This window comes from Anguilla anguilla, chromosome 11 (genome assembly GCF_013347855.1).
Source record: "Anguilla anguilla isolate fAngAng1 chromosome 11, fAngAng1.pri, whole genome shotgun sequence".
In the NCBI taxonomy this organism is placed as follows: Eukaryota; Metazoa; Chordata; class Actinopteri; order Anguilliformes; family Anguillidae; genus Anguilla; species Anguilla anguilla.
Genome location: NC_049211.1, coordinates 15073581 through 15094579, shown reverse-complemented (window position 1 = coordinate 15094579; position 20999 = coordinate 15073581). Strand labels below are relative to the sequence as shown.

Here is a 20999-nt window from a genome sequence, read left to right as displayed (position 1 = left end):
GTTCAGTAGTGGGGAGGTGGGGAGGACCAGGGCTGCAGCTGCACTGTCCTCTACTGGGTGCTCTGTGTCCCTGCACCGTGGCACCCAAAACCTGGGACCCCCCCCCCCCCATTTTCTGTCCGCTCCATAGTTTAAAACCTGTAAGACCTTCTCCCTTCAGTCAGTTTCTCCCTCACCAGAATGCAGTTGGTGGAGTGATTTTATTCTGCGGTCTCTGGCTCTAGCAGTGCTCTTGTGGATGCGCTCGTTTAACATGGGACTGCAGCAGCCAGAGCTCCATTCTTGGTGCTTGGTCCGCTTTCTTTTCCGCGTTTGCCTCTCTGCTCCTGGGGCTGATCGACGTGCCTCACGGTTCCTGGACTGCCAGGCATGTTTGTGTGCAGGTGCTCCCCCCCGTGCGCCGTACCTGAGAAACGGTGAAAGGAGGGGCGGGTCGCGCCCTGCCGAAAAATGCATTTTTCCATTTCCTCCCCCCGTGGCGTGCCTTTGTTTTGACCTGCGGGTGGGGGGGGGGGGGAGCTCAGAGAGGTTGGCGCTTGGACTCATTTAATCGCTGCCCTCCGTGTTCCCATCGCATCGCTGACATAAACAAAGCCGGGGTGGCTGCTGAGCAGGGAGTGGCTAACTTCAGTCCCTGAGCTGCTGAAGATTCATCCTCTCCTCCTCTCCCTCACGTGTCCCCTGCTGCTGTGCCGTATCCCGGCGGGAATAGATGGATATTATAAGAGCAGCAAATTGCTCCCAGTTGCCCGACTCTGTAATTTTAAGATTCCTTTCCCAGTTCCTTCAGTAGGCCCGTGTGGTGAGGTCATCTCTGAGTGCTTTTCCAGCTGGAAATATACGGGATTGGCATCATTTATTAAAGTTTGGGTGGCAGAGGAGCAGTCCTCGCATGATCTCCCCCCCCCACCCGTGCATATCACGTTTACCGTAATGCAGAATGAAATGCGTGTTATGGTTAGCACGCGAGCGACGCTCTCAAACGTTCTCGTTAAAGTTCTCATGTGAACGCGCGCGCGGATGTGCGTTAGGCCGGCGTCTCTGGTGCTGGCCGACGTGCCAAACCTCTTGTCGGCAACGCGCGCGTTCGGAGCGGCGTTCCAGAACTCCGTCCCGCGCTGGCACGACATTGAAGTGGCGCCTGCCTCCTCCGGAAGAGCGCTCCCACTCTCCTCCGGCGCGCTTGGCGCTCCCGCTCTCCTCCGGTGCGCTTGGCGCTCGGCTGCGGCCGTTTTTAGGATCACTTCACACCTCCCCTGTCCGGGCCGGGCTGTGGACCAGGCTGTTCGCGGCTCGCCGGGTCCCGAGCGCAGGCCGCATTCCTGCCAGCCGCGGCGGCGCGCGCGCTGCACCGGGGGGAGGGGGAGGGGGGAGGCGTCGGCTTTAAATGACAATGCGGTGCGCTCATGGGGCAGTTCACCCGCACTTTCACACTTATTTGTTGGCCCACATTCCGGATGCGCAGTTCATTGAGGGCAGTTAGCGACACGGCGGGCGAGCGCGTGATGCGCATTACGGGCCGGAGGCTGCGTCGCGCTGCACGCGGGCCCGAGTTCCAGCTAACCACTGGAAACAGAACTGGTTTACCATAATGACTGGAACCACCGATCCCCTTGGACGGCAGCCCGTGTTTAGCGTACGGGGGCTCACGTGCAGCGCTAGCCTGGAGGAGATTTACGGCCTGGGTGTGGGGGGATTAGAGGTGTTTGTCATGTGAGGGCTGAGTCAGACGGTAGCGTGGGAGCGCGGTCGTCGCAGGTGCTCCCGGGTTCGTTTGGGACGGCCTGCGAGTGAATCTCGGTGCGTTTGACCCCCGAGGTAGTGCTCGGTGTGTCACGTTTAAAAAAGGCACGGGGGGGGGGGGGAACGTGACGTGGCGGGGAGCCCCGGACACCCGAGCGCCCGGCCCGTCTGCGGCAACTGCGGCTGCTATTAAAAGCCGCGGCGCGACAATAGCCCGAGCCAGCCTGCTCTGCCAGGACAGGCTCAGCGCGCCCCAGCAGAATGCACGCTGACCTGGATAGCACACGGTCCCAGGAGCCAGGGCCAGGGCTCAGACACACACACTCCGCCATCTTTCTGTTCCAAATCCCTGTGAGTTTAATGGGGCTTCTGTTTACGTCGTCTGACCAGATTACAGAGGTGCTTGCAGTGTATTTAGTGTGTGTATTTTGCATTGTACTTGTGTGTGTGTGTTTGTTTACTAGCTGGTGGAACAGAGAGTCAGACAAAAGACTGGTATTTGCTTGTTTGTGGCCTAATGCGTTGTTTTATAAGGGGTTTAGAAGTATGGTTATCTAAAGACTAAAGATGATGATGTTGACGTGCTTGTCGCAGGCTCTTTTTGACGGGGGGCGAGGTTGTGATGTTACGCCTTCAGAAACAGGCGGCCTATAAAAAGACTAATTAAAATGCGCGGATGATGAAAATTGGAGCGGCTCTGGGTCTGATGTAATCCAGCGGCGTGCTGGTGTAACGGTGATGAAGCGCCGCTCGGCTCCCTGGAAGCTGAGGATGAAGAGGGAGCAGAGAGGTCCAATCTACTGCTTCACTCCACTCAGAAGCAGGAGAAGGAGAGCCATTTGTTTATGGTGACGGAAAATCCAGAGGGGTTTAGTAAAAATAGTCCATCTGAGTGAAGCAGCTGACGTGCCTGCCTTTGGGAAATGAAGTGGTGGGTGTGGGGCTCATAAAGCCATGCTAATCTGCCCTAAGGTCTTGGGCATGCTCGGGGCTAGCAGCACAGGACAACAGCAGACTGCTCAATTACAGCTAGTTTTGAACAGAAAGGGAACTGAATGCATGTAACCATGTAGAATAAATGCTTTTTTTTTAAAACCTGCGGTGTTTTATTGTAACTCAATGTAAAAGCCTAAAGCCGTTTTCTTTTTTTTTCTCTTTTCTCTCTCGCCTTTCAAAGAATTTGATTTGAATGAAAATTCAGTGGGAGTGTTTGTTGTCAGTGGGGGGAGGGGTGTTATTGGTTGGAGTCCTGAGGCTACGGCCAATGGGAGGGCAGCTCCAACCCCCTTATTGCCCCCCCTCCATCCCTTCCCCCAAAAGCTGTCCGTTGAGAACCCGGGGCAGCCTCGCGATTGGCTGCCCCTACGAACAGCATCTGGAGGATCTGCGAGTGCAGGGGGCGGAGCCAGCCTTGATATTAAAAGGGCTGTCTGTCTCCAGTCAAGGGCTTTAGTATGCTTTGTTAAAGTGGAGCGGAGGGCTGCCTGTGCTGTGCTGCTTCACTCGCTCCTGGCCTGACAGCCTCTTCTGTTTCCTGCAGGAGCTCCGGCGAGTCCCCGCCACCTCAGAGGGGAGCGTGACCGCGTTCGGCAGGACGGCGCGAGAGAAGCGCAACTTAAAGACGACCCGAGGGACGGGCTTCCACCGTGGGAGATTCGGCTCCCCCCCTCCTCTCAGCTCCCGGAGTCCGCCGGCAGTTTTCTTAGAAGGCGCTGCCGCTGTTAACCTTTAGTTCCTGGGGCTATTGAGCCGGACTGATGTGGAATGTGACCCTTCCTGACCCGGTGCGACGGGCAGCCTTTGAGTGAAGAAGACGGGGACAGAGGCAGATAATAGACTGAAGGGGCATAAAAGGAAGAGTGAGAGGCAGCGGTAAGAAACCTATAGTTCTGAGGAAGAAAAGGAGGCGGTCAGAAGACTCTTTGAATCGAGACTTTTTTTTCGTGAGCACAATAAGGACTCTCTTTGGGCCGGGCTCCGCCCCCTAGCATGCCTGTGGAAACGCTGCTGCCCTCGGACGGGCGGATGGCGGGCGCCCCCCTCGCCTCCGCCATGCCCTTCCGCCTCCTCAACAAGGGGCCCGAGTACTTCCGGCGGGCCCCGGAGCCCGGGGCGCGCAAGCCGAGCGCCGTGGAGCGCCTGGAGGCCGACAAGGCCAAGTACGTGAAGAGCCAGCAGGTGGCCCGCACCAAGCAGGAGCCCGTCAAGCCGCCCATCATCCGCAAGCCGCTGCTGTCCCCCAGCATGCTGCTGCAGTGCCGCATCAACAGCCCCCCGGCCCGCAAGGTCCCGCGCCGGCCCGCCGACTCCCACGCCGGCCCGCTCAACCTGGAGATCCTCAACAACCTCATCAACGTGTGCGAGGGCCCGCCCCCCGCCGCCCCCGCCTGCCTGTCCGCCAGCAAGGGCAAGCCGCCCCCCGCCAACTCCTCGTCCGGCTCGTCCTCCTCTTCGTCTCCGCTCGACAAGCCGCTGCCCGACGACCAGAACCGGCGGCCCCCTCCCGTGCTGGCGCGCGCCATGAAGGCCGGGGCGTACGGCTCGCCCGCGGGGGGCTCGCCCAACACGGTGACGGTGCGGCGTGTGGACGTGCGGCCGCAGGCCGAGGTCAGGAAGCCCCAGAGGATGCCTCTGCAGCCGCAGGCGCCCAAACGGCAGGTAGCCCAGCCGCAGGCTCCGCCCCCGCCGCCGCTGGCCCCCGCGCAGCCGGCCCCCACGCAGCCCTCCACCATCCCCTCCTTGCCCTCCGTCCCGCCCTCGGTCCTGCCCCCGCCGCTCCCCCAGCCCTGCCTGCCCGCCAGCCCCCGGCTCCTGTGCGGCATGCTGCCCCCGGGCTCCCCCGCCTTCACCCGCCTCTCCTCCGCCAGCTCGCGCAGCTCCCCGCGGGACGGCCCGGGCTCGGCCCGCCGCCACCCCTCCCTGCACCGCTCCAAGTCGGACCTGAGCGACCGCTACTCCCGCGCCACTGCCGACCTGGAGCGCTTCTTCAACTACTGCGGGCTGGACCCGGGCGAGGTGGAGGGCCTGGGGGTGGAGCGCTTCGCCCGCGCCAGCTCCGACATCGTGTCGGTGTCCAAGCTGCGCAGCGTCAGCACCCCCAGCTCCGAGTGCGGCGCCCCGTCCCAGCGCAGCCGCGCCGAGCAGGAGGAGGGGCCCCCGTCGGCCGAGCGCGCCCCCTACGGGATCTCGGTCATCGAGAGGAACGCGCGCGTCATCAAGTGGCTGTACGGCATCCGGCAGGCGCGAGATGCCCACAGCGTGTCCAACGTGTAGCGCGAGGCTGGGGCGGACTGCGGGGAGGGAAGGCTGCAAGAGACTCCTTCTTTCCTAGCCAACTTCATTTTTTGTATTTATTTATTAAGCGACGACCTGTCGAGATGTTCTGAAGCTCAAAGGTGTACATTTCCTTTTGTATAGTTGACTTGCAGGAAGGAGAGTTCGGTGTTTTCTCTTGCCTTATGTTCAGTTCAGTGATGTCATTTTTTTCCGGTTGGGAATGGTTTCCCGGGAGGGCGCTTATCAAACCACCAGCAGGACTGCTAACCTCGAGGAGAAAGAGGCAAGAAATAAACTGAACTCTTTGCATTTAGCTGGGAAGAAACTGGCAATTAAAGCAATAATGATGATGATTGGAAGGTAATGGTGTAATAGGTACCGAGTCGATGGTAAAGGGGATATGGCCTTCAACCCAGTGAGTGTGATCCGCTCACTCTGGGGAAAAGCAATGAAACCTCATGTGTGCAAACAGATGCCTTTAAACACTTTGATTCCGGTCTCGGGCATGAGCAGCCAGCTACTGCTGTGTATTATGAAGCAGGTGAGATTGGATGTGGTTGTTCAGGTGAATGGAGAGAATAAGGATACTGTGAAAATGGGCAGTTTCAGGTGACTCATGGCAGTTGCTTTTGCAGTATGTGTGCATGCATGTTCTGTCATTATGTCTGAAACATCATTTCAACAAAGCACAAATTCTTCACGTCGACTTGCACACACATGCGCACAGTTTCTTCCCCTTCTCATTGTGGAAATGTTCTGAATGGGGCAACGTTGTATTCACACTGAGTTTTTGTTGTTTTTTTTTTTTTTTTTTTTGGTCTGTTATTTCTCTTGAGAAAGGTTTTGTTGTAAGAAAGGTAAGCGAATGTCATGTGAAGTTATAGACAGGTGGCTGACGTAAGTAATGAAGTGGACGAGTACACCGCAGACAGGTGTCTGGTTGCTACGGTTGGAATCAAAGCACAGGTGTGTGAATACAGAGCGAACCAAGATGGCGTCTGTCCTGAGGGCAAGAGAGAGACCCAGAGACGGACGAGTTTGAGAGATGGTAGAAAAGTTGAAAGAAGGTAGAGAGGGGACTGAATTTAGTGGGTGCACAGGAAGTTTGAGCATTTCTGTTAAAGTTTAAGTTTGATGTTTTTGTGAGACCTGTATTAATACACAGCATTTTTTAGATGTATTTTTTCAGTGTTCAATGGTAATCCCAAAGGTATCTACACACACACAGATGGGTACAGGTATGAGCAATGGAATATAAGCGTATTGTATGCTGGAGAAAGCGTGGGTGTGCATCTATGAAAAGAGATGGGTTTATTTCACCTGGATAAATAAGATATTCTCCCCGGAGGTCATTGAGAACTTCCTTGTACTGTTTTTTGTCAAGTTTTGGCCAGCTAGAGTGTTCAGATGAGTATCTTTTATCTGCGACTTCTGTGTATTCAGAAAATGTCAATAAAGTATTTAAATAACATGTCTCTTCACGTCTTCTTTTACTTTATTGTGAGTTAAAACTGTTTTTTTGCAGTGGTTTTTCTGGTTTGCATGCACTAACCAACGGTCCTTTGAGCTTCTACCTTTATCGTTTTTTCATAATCTGAATCTGTTCTGTTTTTTCAGAAGTTCTGTAAGGCAGGTCTTGCCAACTTCATTAAAGGCCTTTTCAATGGCATTTATTGTAGAACCTCAGGTAGACACCAGTCTTTGTTATGGTTCTGTTGGTATCAAAATGCTCTGTGCGAGTATTAGGACAGTGATATAATTTTTGTTGTTTTGGCTCCAGCACTTTGGATTGGAAATAGAACTATGAATATGAAGTTAGACTGGCAGCTTTAATTTGAGGATATTTACTTCTATATTGTGATCCGTGTAGGGATTCCAGGCCTTTTTATTCATCCCTATTTTGGGGAGCATAAGTCATTGGACAAATTAAAGGTATACTATGTAGTATTTTTACCTTGAAAATATTATAACCATGTTAAGGCATATCTACAGAGCCTGTGGTTTGGGATCAAATTTCAGCGGACTGTTTGTTGCTAGCTAACTAGCTAGCTGCTGCAATGGTGGAACAAGCCCAGATACAGTGAAGCGACCACAATGAGAGAGGGCTCATTCAAGACCTAGTGTTCAACCTTGGAGTTGCTTTTTCTTGGTGGTGTCAGCTGAAGTTCGCTAAGGGGATGAAAAGCCACACAGAGTTGGCTTATTTTCTGTTGGGCCTGTAAGTAATGTTATCTCTAGCTATCCAGCTAGTAATGTTAGGTAGCTATGGCTGAAGTTGGGTACTCGGGTGAATGAGTGGAGTTGAAGACAGAGGAGGAGACTTCTTTGATTGTCAGCACTGGTCCACAGCAAGGCTAAAAAGAATCCTGCATAGTATGCCTTTAATTAACATCATTTAGTATTTGATGGCAAATTCTTTGCATTTGGTGGCTTCTTGAAGTCTGTGACTCGTATATATCAACAGGCCCTGGGCATATTCCCTGCCAGGCCTGTACTGCAGCCCTCTTCAGTTCCTGCTCATTTCTAGGTTGTTTTGCTTTCAGTATCGTCTTCAGCAAGAAAATGTGTGTTCATTTGGATTAAGGAGGGGTGAGTGTCTTGGCCAGCCAAAAATATTCCACTTTTTGGCCCTGAGGAACCCCTTAGTTGCTTTAAAAGAATGCTTGGGGTCATTACTGCAAGGTGAAGTGCTGTCCAATTAGTTTTGATGGAATTGGTTGGATCGATAAGATTCTGTACACTTCAGAATTCATCATGCTGCCGCCATCAGTGGTCACATCAAGGAAGACGTGTAAGTCAGTGGCAGATGTGCACCCATACATGTTTTGCCAGGTCAATTTATTCTGATTTTTCAGGTTCATGGTGGCCTGCTTTACTGGCATTGACATGTATTTGGTCCTTATGTTTTATTGTTTATTGTTTTTTAGGATCCCCATTTTCTAACGCCATGACTTCAACTAATTGAGAGGCAATAGCAACACACTCCATATACAAATTCCACTCCTTGAATCAACTGTAGACCTTTTGTTAGCTTTCTTGTGCATGAACTAATGATGCAAAGACAGCTGGCCAAGTAACCGCTGAGTACAATTACTTTTATACCCCTAAAATGGGGGGACTATGTATAAAAAGGGCTGTAATTCCTACACAGATCCTCCCATGTGAATGTTAATGCCCTCTAATTAAAGCTAATTAAAGCTGCTCTTTAACGTCATATGTCATATTCATTGTTATATTTCAAACCCAATGGCCTGTATTACAGAGGCAAAATGACAAAAAAAATGGGTCACAGCCAAAATACACATTGTGCTGTGTATCATCACAATATCAATATTACAATGTCTCCTGAATAATGATGCTGGCTTTGTGCTTTTTGCTGGAATACAAATACCTGACCCCAAAGCTGCCCCTCAGGTTTCAGCCTATAAACGTTTTGGGTAAGAGCTGACAACCAGATATCTGACAGAAAAGTGCTTCTGGACATCCCCTATTAGCTCATCTGCATGGAAATGTCCCTGAGGTCTAATCCTCTGAGTGTTTTGGCTGCTGTAAATGCTCAAGCACTTCAAACCCCCCTGGAGTCCATGGAGTGTGATGTATGATTCATCTGCTTCTCTCCTAAGGGGACATTCAGTGGGTGGGTGTCTCCAAAAACAAAATTTACTCCTACCCTGTCAGAAATGTGCTGCATTCAACAGTAGTGCTGATTCAACTATTCACTGCTCTCCAGGCTTGCCTGGTATCAGCTTTTTTATCAACATGGGTTCGCTGTTGACATAGTACTCCATTGTGTTTTGTTTCTTGCAGGTTATCAGTTTTGATTTCATAGTCATACTATGAAGGAGCCAGATAACGAATGCAGACGTGCAAAATCTCCTAAACAGAGTTTAATTGAGGAGAGTGTGAGGGAGAAAAGAATGCATTACCCCACCATTTCTTCTGTCTGTTTCCTGGAGTGGATGGGGTCCAAAATCCTGCCTCTGTTCAGCTGTGACTCCAGTGCCCAGTTCGCCCAGTTGGTCATCAATGAAATGGCTCTTTTCTTTGGACAGAAGGGGGGGCGGAGGGACTCTGGACCCAGCTGATGAAACCCTGCTTGTGCTCTGAGTCTAAACTGCCCTGGGGCATTGTCACTCAATGCTGGATGCGCAAACAGGGCGTGTTTTGGAACTACAAGGCCAGCATGGCTATGGCTGTGTGGAAGAGTTTGGAGCGAGGTTTGCTTTTTTTTGTAACCTGATGGGACATTTTCTGATCCATATATACAAGGCAGTTAAGGATTCTCTACGATGCTCGAGTTTGTAACGTCTGTTGCTTTGGCCACGATTAATTTCATGCCTCCAGCTGCGAGACAGGCAAGAGATCCCTTTGAGAATTCTAATGTGCTCTGGTGACAGCACAGTTGAGTTTTGTCTATCACAGATATGCCTGGGCACATTCTGTGCCCTTCATGCTGTTGTGCTTACTGTAGCAAGTCAGTTTTCAAGTCAATGGTCAGATGTATTCAAATTCTAATCGCTCTGTCTGGGCTGTATGCGCATAGGTTTAAATGTTATTTAAGGATGCTCTGCTGAAAACATATATATATATATATATATATATATATATATATATATATATATAAAAGGAAAGCTGATTGTAGAAGACTGCGTCGTCTTCCCAGGTGTGGGCCTTATAACTCTAAACACATAGAACCCCCCACCACCACCACATCCACCATCACCCAAACAATAAACTGAGGCACAACGGTGCCCATATGTTCGTATTTACTTAAAAACCTGTTGGGCTCTCTGTGGTGAACCACATCTGCAGTTCCACGCAAATCGTTCATGCAAATTTGAGTGTTTCACGTGCAAGCCTGACCACATGTCCGTCGGGGGTTGTGTGGCGAAAACCAGGTGGGGGAAGGCGTCAGTGTAACGTTCATGCTCGTGTTTGTAAGTATAGGAGCACGCTGTCTAATGCTTGCCCTGACACACTCACCCAATTCCTCAGCGGCGGATATGTGGCGTTAAGCTGATTAAACGCAGGGGGCAGATGGGGAGAGGGGGAGGAGTGGGTGTATGGTGAACTGGGAGCTCTGTGGGAAACTGGGTTTCAGTGTCAACTGAGTGTGCACTGACAGTGCCATAGCATGAATCCCCTCTCCTCCCAGACAATTTTTTCATTATTAAAAGGTGCAAAACCACCATTACTATGCTGTTAGTCATTGTAAACTGACTGCATTATGCCCTGCATTAAGTCTTGACTTGCTAATATGTTCCAGTCGCTTTAACTTAAAATAATAAAATAGCATGATATATTTCTCTAAAGATGTTACTGACATAAGTTTACATATAGCAATATGACATCTGGCACCCTAAACTGTCAACATTTTAATTTCCAGCTCAATTCAATAAAATGTTGCACTGTAGGAGTGGATTGTGCCATTAGACAGATTCTGATGCACCTTCAAACTCAATCTTTTCCAAATCCATCCGTCCATGATGCATCAGGCTGATCCACAGAATTCTGCACAGATGGGAAATGCCTCTTTGTGTCATCATGAGTCAGAAAGCCAAATTACCACTCTTTCACAATACAAAAAGGAGTTTGTTGAGGAAAAAGTGGATCACAGTATTTATGTTTCACTGGTTCCCTGATCCAAAGGAGTGTCTTTGCATTCTGCCGCTGCCAGTCTTTAATGGAGGAGGTGTGCGAAGATAGTTCAATAATTGATAGTGATCGTAAATGAGCAGGACATGGAGCGTGAGAGGCCACCCCAAGAAGCAGCCATCTTCCGCTGTACGGGTTCATAATCCCCAACGACCAGGAATGTTTTATTAGATCTCATCATGCATTGGTGTATGAAAATCTGGCCTCTTACCATATCCTCATTGGAATGTGGCTTGGTTGCTTACTGGCTCTACTCCCTTGCTCTGGTTACTGCCTCAGAGGTTTTCCAAAAATATTCAACATTTTGCCTTGGAAAGTCTTGGTTTGGAAGATAGGGAGAGATGAGACCCCATCACTGAACTGGCACTGTCAAGTCTCCATGTGCTTCATTCGCTCCCCCTCCTTTTTTGGATACATACTATTTGAAGTTCCAACTGCTTGCTTTTTTTCCTGATAGAATTTGTATGGAAAGAAAGAAAAATAAATTCTCTTTCCTGTTTAATTAGTTGGATTTTTGAATGTTAACTTACTATTCTCTAATTGGTGAGAAAAGCAAGCTGCACAGAAGTGAATTGATCTGGTGTTGTTGATCTGTTACTTCAGGTAGTGCGTGTATATGACACAAACTTAACTCAATCAGTTCTTGGTTACTTGACTGACTGATGTGTCTACCAGATTAGACTGACTCTTCTCTGAGATTGTGGTCTCTAATGAGGTTAGCATTTCAGCTAAAAGATTGGAAAGGCCCTTGATTGTATGCCCTCCAAATGTCTCTGCTTATAGACCATGGCTGGAGCTATGAGAATCGCCTATAGAGGGAAATTAAATATACCGAGGACAACTGAGCAACATGCACTATACACATTTGTACAAAACACATACATGTATGTAAATGATGTTAGATTAGCCCCAGACTGGCAGTCTAGGCACATTCTTCTGATTCTGTTTCATACAGCTTTCATTTTGTACATTAATACTCACACCCCTTCTCCCTCCTGTACTAGATATTTCATTATTGACTGCTGACTATTGTCTTAAATATTTTGTGCATTTAATTCTCCACCCTGCACTACTGTGCGATGTGGTGACAGTGCCTGCTAATGGACTACAGGTGTTTTCCTTAGATAAGGCAGAGAGCCTGAGAGAATGAACCTGCTGACAATGGGCGGCTGTGAGCAAGGATCTACAGTGGGTCTTATCGCGTGTGTGCATTTTTGTGGCTGTGCACGCAGTGTGCATGCCAGCGTGTTCGCCTTAGTGCACATGTGTGTGCATATATGCTTGTGTATGTGCATCTGTGTTTATGTGCGTATATGTGCATGTGTTTGTGGATGTACATGCTCTTTACTGGTTCCCTCTGTGTGACGTGCTGCTGGATGTATCTGGCTGCCTGTGGTAGCCATATCAGTCCTTTAAAAATCATTCTGAAGAAACTGAAATGAAGTGGCTGCTGTTCTGATCAGTGCTGTACATGGCTGGCACCAGCTGTCAAGGGGGTCCCCTGGTACACAGCTGGTGTCCTGTTCTGAGACAGAAATGAACAGCTGCTTGTGTAACTCAGTGGACAGCACTAAGCAGGGGCCCACTATGTGTAATGATTTACTCTTAGAGTTAGTGAGTTAATGTGTGCATGAGCACATGTATGCTTGTGTGCAGTGAGCCAAAGATTTTCAGTATTTTTCTGTGTGTGCGTGCATGCGTGCAAACAAGTTATATTGATCTCAGTGCTTGCCACATGAGGAGATTTTAGGTTTGGCCTTTGGCCCTTAATTTTGTAAATGACATTAATTCAAGTATTACGTCGTTCACAGTGTGAGACACCATTACTCTAAAACCTCAATGGAGTGAAGAACAAAAAAAAACATGTTTATAAATTGAATAAATGATTACTCTTTCAAATTAATCTCTCAAATTTAAATACAAAGTCCCATAGCGGTTAAATTGAATGGCCCCTTTAGTTTGAGCCAGCCGCAGGGACTCGATTGACATTCAGGGAGCAGGACTGGCAGCTTAGAGAGGGACAGGGTATTCAGGGCAGGAAAACTGAACAACAACATCTATTCTACCCCCTCCTTTCGTACCTTCTTTCTTTCACTCATTCAGAAAAAGATCTTTTCACTGGCTAAATCCCTCTTCTGATTAAAAATGCAAAAACAACCCCACTTTTATTTCCTTTAATGTCCATGAAAAATTGCTGCAGAGCTTTTTCTGTATTTCTTGCTAAATGGCTGCTTCTGTTTTTGTGCTCAGGCTAGTTGCCAGAATTACAGCAGAAACCCAAACACATGCAACATGCACCCACATACATAAAAGGAAAAAAAACAGAGCTTGTGGACCCCAGCAAGTTCTAGAAATTAGAGGGAGAATGCGAGTGCATTTGGACATTTTAATCCCTTTGATAGCCTGAAATGCGATACAAAAGGCACTAATCGGGTGTCTCTCCAGGTGCATTTTGAATAATTGCTGTTGATTGCCATTCACTGGATACTGGATAACCCTACCAGTTTTTTAATTCCTGTAGATTCACTGTTTTATATGTGTGAATGCTGAGACATCAATCTTAACTCCACTTCTCTGTTTTCTTTTCTTGAGCAATTGTGGCAAAGTGCCTTACTCAAGGCTATGCAAACACGTGGCTTTTGAAACTCATGAAAAGCAGCCAGGCTTTGACTGTTAGCTACCTTTGACTGTTGCTCAACTGTATCTTTGCATCTATCTTTTGCTGGACCTGTGCAACGGAGTGAAAGTGTGATGGGCTATGACAGAATATGATAAGACGAGACTGGGCAGCCATGTTCACTGTTGTGTGGAGATGTATCAGAAAAAAGAGAGAAATGTTCTGTGTTTGTGTGTCGGCGGAAGTAAAGACAGAATTGGGAGTATTGGTTTGAACTCTGCACTTATGGTCAAAGGTCAAAAGGTCAAACCATCAAATCCCCTTCATCACTGCTGCTGAAACTTGAGTAGTTCTATAAAAATTCCTCTAATGTTTTTTTTTTTTTACAGCAGGTTTTGCTGAGTATGCAAAATGCTTTTCTTAAGAGTCAGTGGAGATCCTCAAGAACATCTACAACGTGCGAGACCCCTTAGCTTTTGTGTGTAGTATGTATTTGAGAAACACATCTTTTAATTAACCAAAAAATAACTTGTGTCAGAAAGAAGGATTTTATAAAACTTGGTGAAGTAATACAATAAAGCAATGTATTACTTTATTTTGATCATAACAACATTACAGTACTAAACAGCTGAACTTTCTCAGCTATAATCTCAGCAACAGTGGAACATTTGTCGTGATAGTTTTCTGTAATCATTTGATCTGTATTTTTTAAATTTATGAACTGAAGGGCTACATCTTTGGAGATTTTGCCCTATTTTTGTGTTATGTAATGCAAAACCTAAGTTTTGAAACCGGAATTTCAAAAAGTGGCTTTTTTGAGAGGATGTTAGGGTGAGCAAGAGATCCAGTGATTCACTGCATAGGCTAATTGATGATTTCCCTCATGTTAACTGGTTTTTTCCTGATGTATTAGTAAGCCCTACACATCCCTCTCCCCAATCCTGACGTCAGCCTGCTCAGGTAGAGCATGGAGACTTCCTGTACAGTCACACCTGCGTGGATTTAAATGTTTTTCCTGACTCATGTGGTGAAGCACCGTGAAGCATCATCACATTTGCGTAACTGAAGCTTGAATGAAAGATTTGAATAAACCATGTAACCTGGCTCTGGGCTTTCTTTTGCGAAACCTCTGGGCTGCTTGTTGCCAAATCAAACTTCTAGTGTCTACTTGTCTGCCCGCTCCCTCCTCCTCTCTGCCCACGTCATCTGTGGGTTCTACTGTCTGTAAACAGTCTCCAACTGCCCTCCCTCATACTTTGCCCTCCCCCACCCTCCGCTGCACGCCCTGCCATTACTCCCCCACCTCTTGGGCTTTCACAGTGTGAGTTCATATCGCTCAGAGAAGACAAATAGTACATGCAATGCTGGTGCAATGGCCATAAGAGAACTACTTCTTGAATCAGCATGAACTTTTTTATCTCTAGTTTCTCCTTCCATTATATTGTGACTGTTCTTCGGTGAAGGAATTTGCTACAGCATGTGCTGTTTGACAGAGATCCCTACATTGCTTGCATACCACTGTTGCTGTACTGTTTGTCTGAGGCCTTTCTGGAGCAGATATTGTGGTGATAAGATAAATGCAAACGTTCAATTTTGGGTTTGTCTGGGTCTGTAGTGCAGAAATGAATTCATAGGACTTTCTATCAGTATTTCTTTTACTTATTATTCATAAATGACCTATAGCTACATTCTCATTATGTTTATAGAATTGGGAGCATTTTGGGCTGTAAAATATGTTTAATCCGAGCACTCAGAAAACAAAAGCACACAAATGTGTGTCTCTTTGCAAACCATCTATTAAAAATGCAAGCAATGTTAGGGTGAGCATTTTCCAGGGGCTGTTGAATATTTCATAAAAAGTTTTTTTCCTCCATTATTATCATTCAGTGTGTATGTGGGAGAAGATACCACTTCAAGCCAGTTCTGCTCAGATAATGGATCTCAGCTCAATGCCATCAGAAGAGAGGGAATGAGAGAGACAGTGTGTGTGTGTGTGTGTGTGTGTGAGAGAGAGAGAGAGAGAGAGAGAGAGAGAGAAAGAATATTATCAAAAAGCAAATAATATCCTTCCCTACCAGTCAGTGTCGTGCCCTGACACAGTCAAATAGAAAGAATGGGCAACAAAGAAGTAGATAGAATGGAAGTTTTAGTCGAAAACCTTTTTTTTCTCCTCAGAAAAACAGGGTGGTTTCATTGGCTGAAAGAGAAAAAAGAGCTGGAGCCTGGCCCCTTTTTGTTCATCTTGCTCCACAAATCATGGGTTATAATGTCATAAACAAATGCTGGAAATGTGTTCACCATAAAATTTAATTATATTGGAAAAAATGTCAGGAATTTTGTGTGCATTTTCCTTTCCCTTGACAATGCTACCACATTCAGATGACAATGGTAATGAGGATGCCCCTATCCAAGCTAGCTGACCAATTCTGTGGCCTGTCTGAAAGTGACAGGAGGAGGATCTTCCTTTGCATACCCTGTGAAATGCTTTTGTGCACAGGTCACAGATCCCACAGGGGCCTTAGTGATCCCACAGTGGCCTCACCCTGGCCATGAATCCCAAACCCAGAACCTCAACAAACTGTCATGGCTTCCAACCTTCTCCACACCCTATACACCCTATCCACGCTGCCTCTGTCTCTACTTGTCCCGGCACCCAGTTGAATTATTGATCAGAGATTGAATTATTGATCTATGCCACTGTGAAGAGGGACTGTCTTCCAAATGGCCACACAAGCCGCATCTGCTTGTGCTATGAGGAAAAAGGAAAAACAGTGAGGACAGCTATGAGGGAAAAGGTCTGTCTCGGGCTCGTCAATGGCTATGTGGCTTTTCTCTTTAATGGGACTGAAGTGCATCATTAGACCTTCAGTCATTACTGCAACATGACCAAGATGCATAAAACACAGCTCATGTGTTGATATGCTCTGTTGGGTCTGGGTCTACTTGTCTGAAGCATTTACTCCAATAGCGCATTGAGCTGTGATGTGTCTGGGACTATTCCAAGCATGCTTCATGATTTAACCCCCCACCAAAAGCCCCCCAGTCCTGGCATTTATGTGTTCATTGAATGTTCTCTTGGCAGGGACAGCTGTGCATCCCAAATGTTGCCTTGTGAAAAGAAACAGCACATTTTGAGCCCCACCACGCTCTTCTTCTGGGTGACTGCTTTTGTCATAGCACTACAGGCGTACTGTGATTAAAACTGTGGTGAGCGGTGAGAGGGAGAATTTAAATTTTTTATACCAATGAAGGATGTAATATGTAGTGCATGGAGAGCTTATCTTAAGGAGGGCTATGAGTCAACAACAACAGGGAAGGGGGAAAAATCTCATTCTCCACCCACATAAAAAAAAAAACACCTAAAGCCTAGCTCCGACTGCAATATTCATGATGTGATCCCAGTTTCCCACTGTTCCAATAACACCCCCTGACATGCGTTATCATTTGTTAAATCTTCCCTTTCTGTACTGTTTTTCTTGATAGTCTAAACCTCCCAAAGTATTGTAATAATTATTGTTTGAACACAACCTCGATTATCCCTAATTATTTTATACACAGAGGCACTTCCCCCACACGCATATCAATTGCCTATAAATTAAAAGAAACAATGATCAAATGGCAGCTGGGACCTAGGGCACTGGCTTGCAGGCACATCCCAGATGCCTATTTGGCCAGATGAGGTTCTCCAGTTGAGTGCCTAGTTTCCATAGAGATACCCCTCCTTGTCATCCATGAAAAAAAAAAAAAATCTAAAGGCAGTCACCAAGGAGGCAATAAGTGGAATGTGAGATGTAATTAGCCCTTGAGTGGAGAAACAGGAGGGTAAGAGGGCATCTAGAATGTACCTTCAAAGGGAATGATAAAACCGTCAAATTGTTTCAAATTGGTTGTTTTTACATTTCTGTGTTTTTTAAGGGCCCCATGGGTGCCTGCCTCGACAACTCATTTCAGTCCGTTCTGTTCAACACTGCAGCTCAGCGAAGCCGCACTCCCCATTAAGAGACAAGCAGGACATAAACAGTGCTTTGCATGTGATTATTATAAATGCACAGACATTTACAGCGCTAGCTGAAGCGTTCATGGACGCATGCTTTTCATGAATAAACCAAAACAATAAAATCATAAGATTAAATGCAACGAGTAGCCCATGCATGCATTACCTGGTTTTTGCCTTCTTCATTTCATTAAAATGGTTAAACCAGCCTATCCAACTGCATTTTGTTTGTCATTTTTCCCCAAGTCTGAAATGTTGTAAACATTCTGCAAAACAGGTCTTGAACACCCCAAGGCTCATTGCTTCTACCATGAAATTCGGCAGATCATTCACTCACTAACTGAAAAATTAATATCAATGGATACTTGGATTGATGGATGAAATATACTCAGTAGGAGAAATCGTCTTCCTGCCCAGAAAACCTAATGCTTGAGGCTGCAGAGTGTTTATTAAGATTTGTATTCAGTTTTGTGTTGGAAAATAAATCAGCTATTTACTTGAAAAATTGCCAGTTCTTTCTCGTTGCTTTGTACATTTGTCCTTCTGTTGTCATGGCAGTGGGACCTGAACTCATCTCAGGCACGAAAAGTAACCCATGGGCAGCACTGTATCGCTTTTCCTGCCCTGTTCTCACCTCTGTCTGGGGTCTCCCATGATGCAGTGCGGCAGAGAGAGAGGGAGAGGACTAGAGAGGCACTGCGTGTGGCTGGACTCGTTGATTAAAGTGTCAGAGTGAAAAACGAGGGGGGCACACGGGTCAGGATGTGGGGGTGTTGGTGGTGCCTGGGATGCTGTCAGTTTCCTTACACAGGGAGAGGGAGCCATCCCTTCATCTCTCCACTTCCTGTCGGTTCTCCTGGGTTGCATCTCTATATCTCATGTAAATAGTGCAATACTTCCCCAGGGGTACTTCACAAACAGGGTCTCAACATCTCTGTGGGCTGCATCTGCACCTCTTATATAAAGCTACTGCTGTTTGCTCTTTGTGTGAGAGTGTTTCTGTCCTCCTTTAAAAAATAAATCTTTGACTGATGCCTTCTGTTTTTTTTGCTATAGCTGGAATTGCCGGCATATAGCATAACTTCCATACAGTTGCTCTACAAAGGACAGTAATACATGGGATTTACATTGTGTAAGGTATACAATCTCTGTATAACCTTTAAAGGCTGTTGGTAAAGAGAAAGAAACTAATGAGCAACTGTTGCCTTATTATTATCATATTATTGTACTTTTATCATGTTAAATTCACATAGTGTCCCTACAGTACATCAGTGGTATCAACAGCAACAAAGATACTACCATGGATGGCAGATACAACAACAACATTTAACCTCATTCAGATATATTTGGAATGATATGTAAGACACAAACATTTTTCCAAGACAATCACAAAGGGTACCCAGTGCCTGCATAAGTATTCCTTAAGAATAAATCACTTTTCTGTGTGGCTGAATTACATAAAGTTGTTTTGAGCATAATAGCCATAAGTGAAAACAACCCCAACTGTACTCATACTGCTTTGAACTTTAAAAGTGTGTATAGCTCATAATATGAATTGGTCACCCTGTTCACAGCTGAGGATGCAGACTAGGACTCACATATCTGACAAAAAATTCTAGTACAGCCACCATCAGTGTGATCATTTTAATATCAATCTGCAACAACAATAATGTGACAGTCTCAGATTTAAAGGGTCAGAGAGATTGGGTGTAGAATGTCATGTTAGGTTACATGCCTGCGAATTTCAGAGAAAGTGAACCATAGTCAAATATGTAGATAGACGTTAAAATACCTAAGAATGCATCTCCATTGAGCTTGACTGAAGAGAGTTGCAGTGCACTGAGCATGCTCACAGGTCATTTCTCATTTGACCTTTAGTCTGCCATGGTTTAAGACAAAGGGAGTCCCTTTTCGCCTTCCCTTCCCCTTCCGGATTGGTCCAATCAGTACCAACACACACGGATGGGGAGGTGATATATTATCACCTTATCATGGTGGACAGGGACTGCCCTCTTTGCCCTGGCCCTCTCTTTCTGTTTAAAAACCAGGAGGCAGGAGTCTGGACTAATGAAGAAGGCAAAGAGCTTATCTTCCTGAGAGAGGGAAATGGCCTTCTCTTGGATTAAATTCCATTGCTGCTAGCACATTTACTCATATATCTGTCACATACATCTGTCTTTTTTAAAGGAGTCTGAGCACGTTTTGAGCCAGAGTGCCTGTAATTCAGTGCGTTCCATCTGTGTGATTTCACAATGAATCGTTCTCGTGAGGGCTGGGTTGACAGTATGTGGCCCTGGCATCTGAAGCTGTGTCCTCCATCTCTCGTCCTGCTTCACCACGTTTAACTGTCTCCTGTCCACTGCAAGTTCCCCATACCCCAACATACAGGGCTGTGCAGCTCAGTCAATCAGCCTGAGATTCAGACAAAACATCTGGGCATGTGTGTGCATGCTTGAGACTACGTGATAAAGGAAAATTCTGTGTATTCAAATGAAATGAGTCGTCTCTGCCACGTCTTACTTTTTTTTTCAGAATATCATGTTAAAGTGGTCAGTATTGGTCTCAACTGCAGTCATCTGGGATCAGTGTGTTTCAGTTGAAGCTCAGCAACCTGTGAGAAACGGAATCAGCTCTGTTTTGTGGCATCTAATGGGGGCATGGGTGGGTTTTCCTGTGAGATAAAAGCAAGTTCCTCTTACTCCGGATTTTTCTCCAAACCCACTCTGCAGCCTGTCATCCTCCAGGCACACACCCTGTTCCTGTCCTATATCTGTGACTGAGGCCTTGGTGGAGAGAGGGCCACAGTGGCTCTAGACTTACAATCTCTCTCTCTCTCTCTCTCTCTCTCTCTCTCTTTCTCTATTTACCTATATATCTACCTATCTGTCCCTCTCCTCTGTCTCTCTGTCTCTCTCTCAATTAAAAAAGCAACAAATACAGGCACCTGTGTTGCCAAAGCATACATTAAAATGCCCCTCTGTCTTTGTCTCTGTCTCTCTCTCCCTCAACTTGTCAATAATAAAAGCCTTTTACTAATATTAGCAGTTGGGGGATTGGGATCATTGGGGTTGGGGGAGGTTAGGAAAGATACCCCTTGCTTTTCAAACCGAAGGAACACAGATCAATGCTATGGATTACTTCTATGTGACCGCAGTGGAGTGGAGTGAGAGTTGAGGAGCAGTCACACTAAGCATACTAACAACCTATGACACCTCCTGCAATGACACCCACGTTCAGACACCATGGACTGGGGCTGAGGTAAAACTCTCGGGGGAGTCTAAATTAAAATGTATCCTGAGAAGGAAATCTAATATGAGCAGCAAATTAGCAAACACAGGGAGCCATCTGCTGAACCCCACTTTTTGTTTGAGATGCCAGAGTATGCTATATACTCTAGCATGATATATACTATATCTTTCCATCTCTCCTCTGTGTAGTTATGCACATTTCTGTTGCTTATCTGTTACCTCATCTTGTTCAAAGTGAGTTGACGTAGAAAAAGTGGTGCTGGCAAGTAGGCCACCCTGAGACCTCTTCTGGGACCCCTGTGCTATTGTGCCTCTCTTGCGCTACTTTTGTGCGCTGTTGCCTCAGCATTCAAACCCTGAGGAGAAAACAGAAACACACAGACTCCTTTTTTTTAGGTCCACTTGTGAATTACGGTTGTTATTTTCATATGCAAAACAATTCCACAGCGTATGTTTTGGGGAAGGG

The 20999-nt window shown here is 46.7% G+C and overlaps 1 protein-coding gene across 4 annotated transcripts in view; it reads left to right on the top strand.

Annotated features, from left to right (window-relative positions):
• wu:fa11c10 (protein FAM110B) overlaps positions 1-6494 on the top strand; it is a 38366-nt gene extending 31872 nt beyond the window's left edge. For all 4 annotated transcript variants that reach the window (XM_035382613.1, XM_035382614.1, XM_035382612.1 and 1 more), the window contains one exon: positions 3284-6494. In XM_035382613.1, coding sequence (XP_035238504.1) covers positions 3733-5016 — 1284 coding nt within the window. In that variant the 5' untranslated portion in view covers positions 3284-3732 and the 3' untranslated portion in view covers positions 5017-6494. The remainder of the gene's footprint in view (positions 1-3283) is intronic.
• Positions 6495-20999: the final 14505 nt, after the last annotated feature.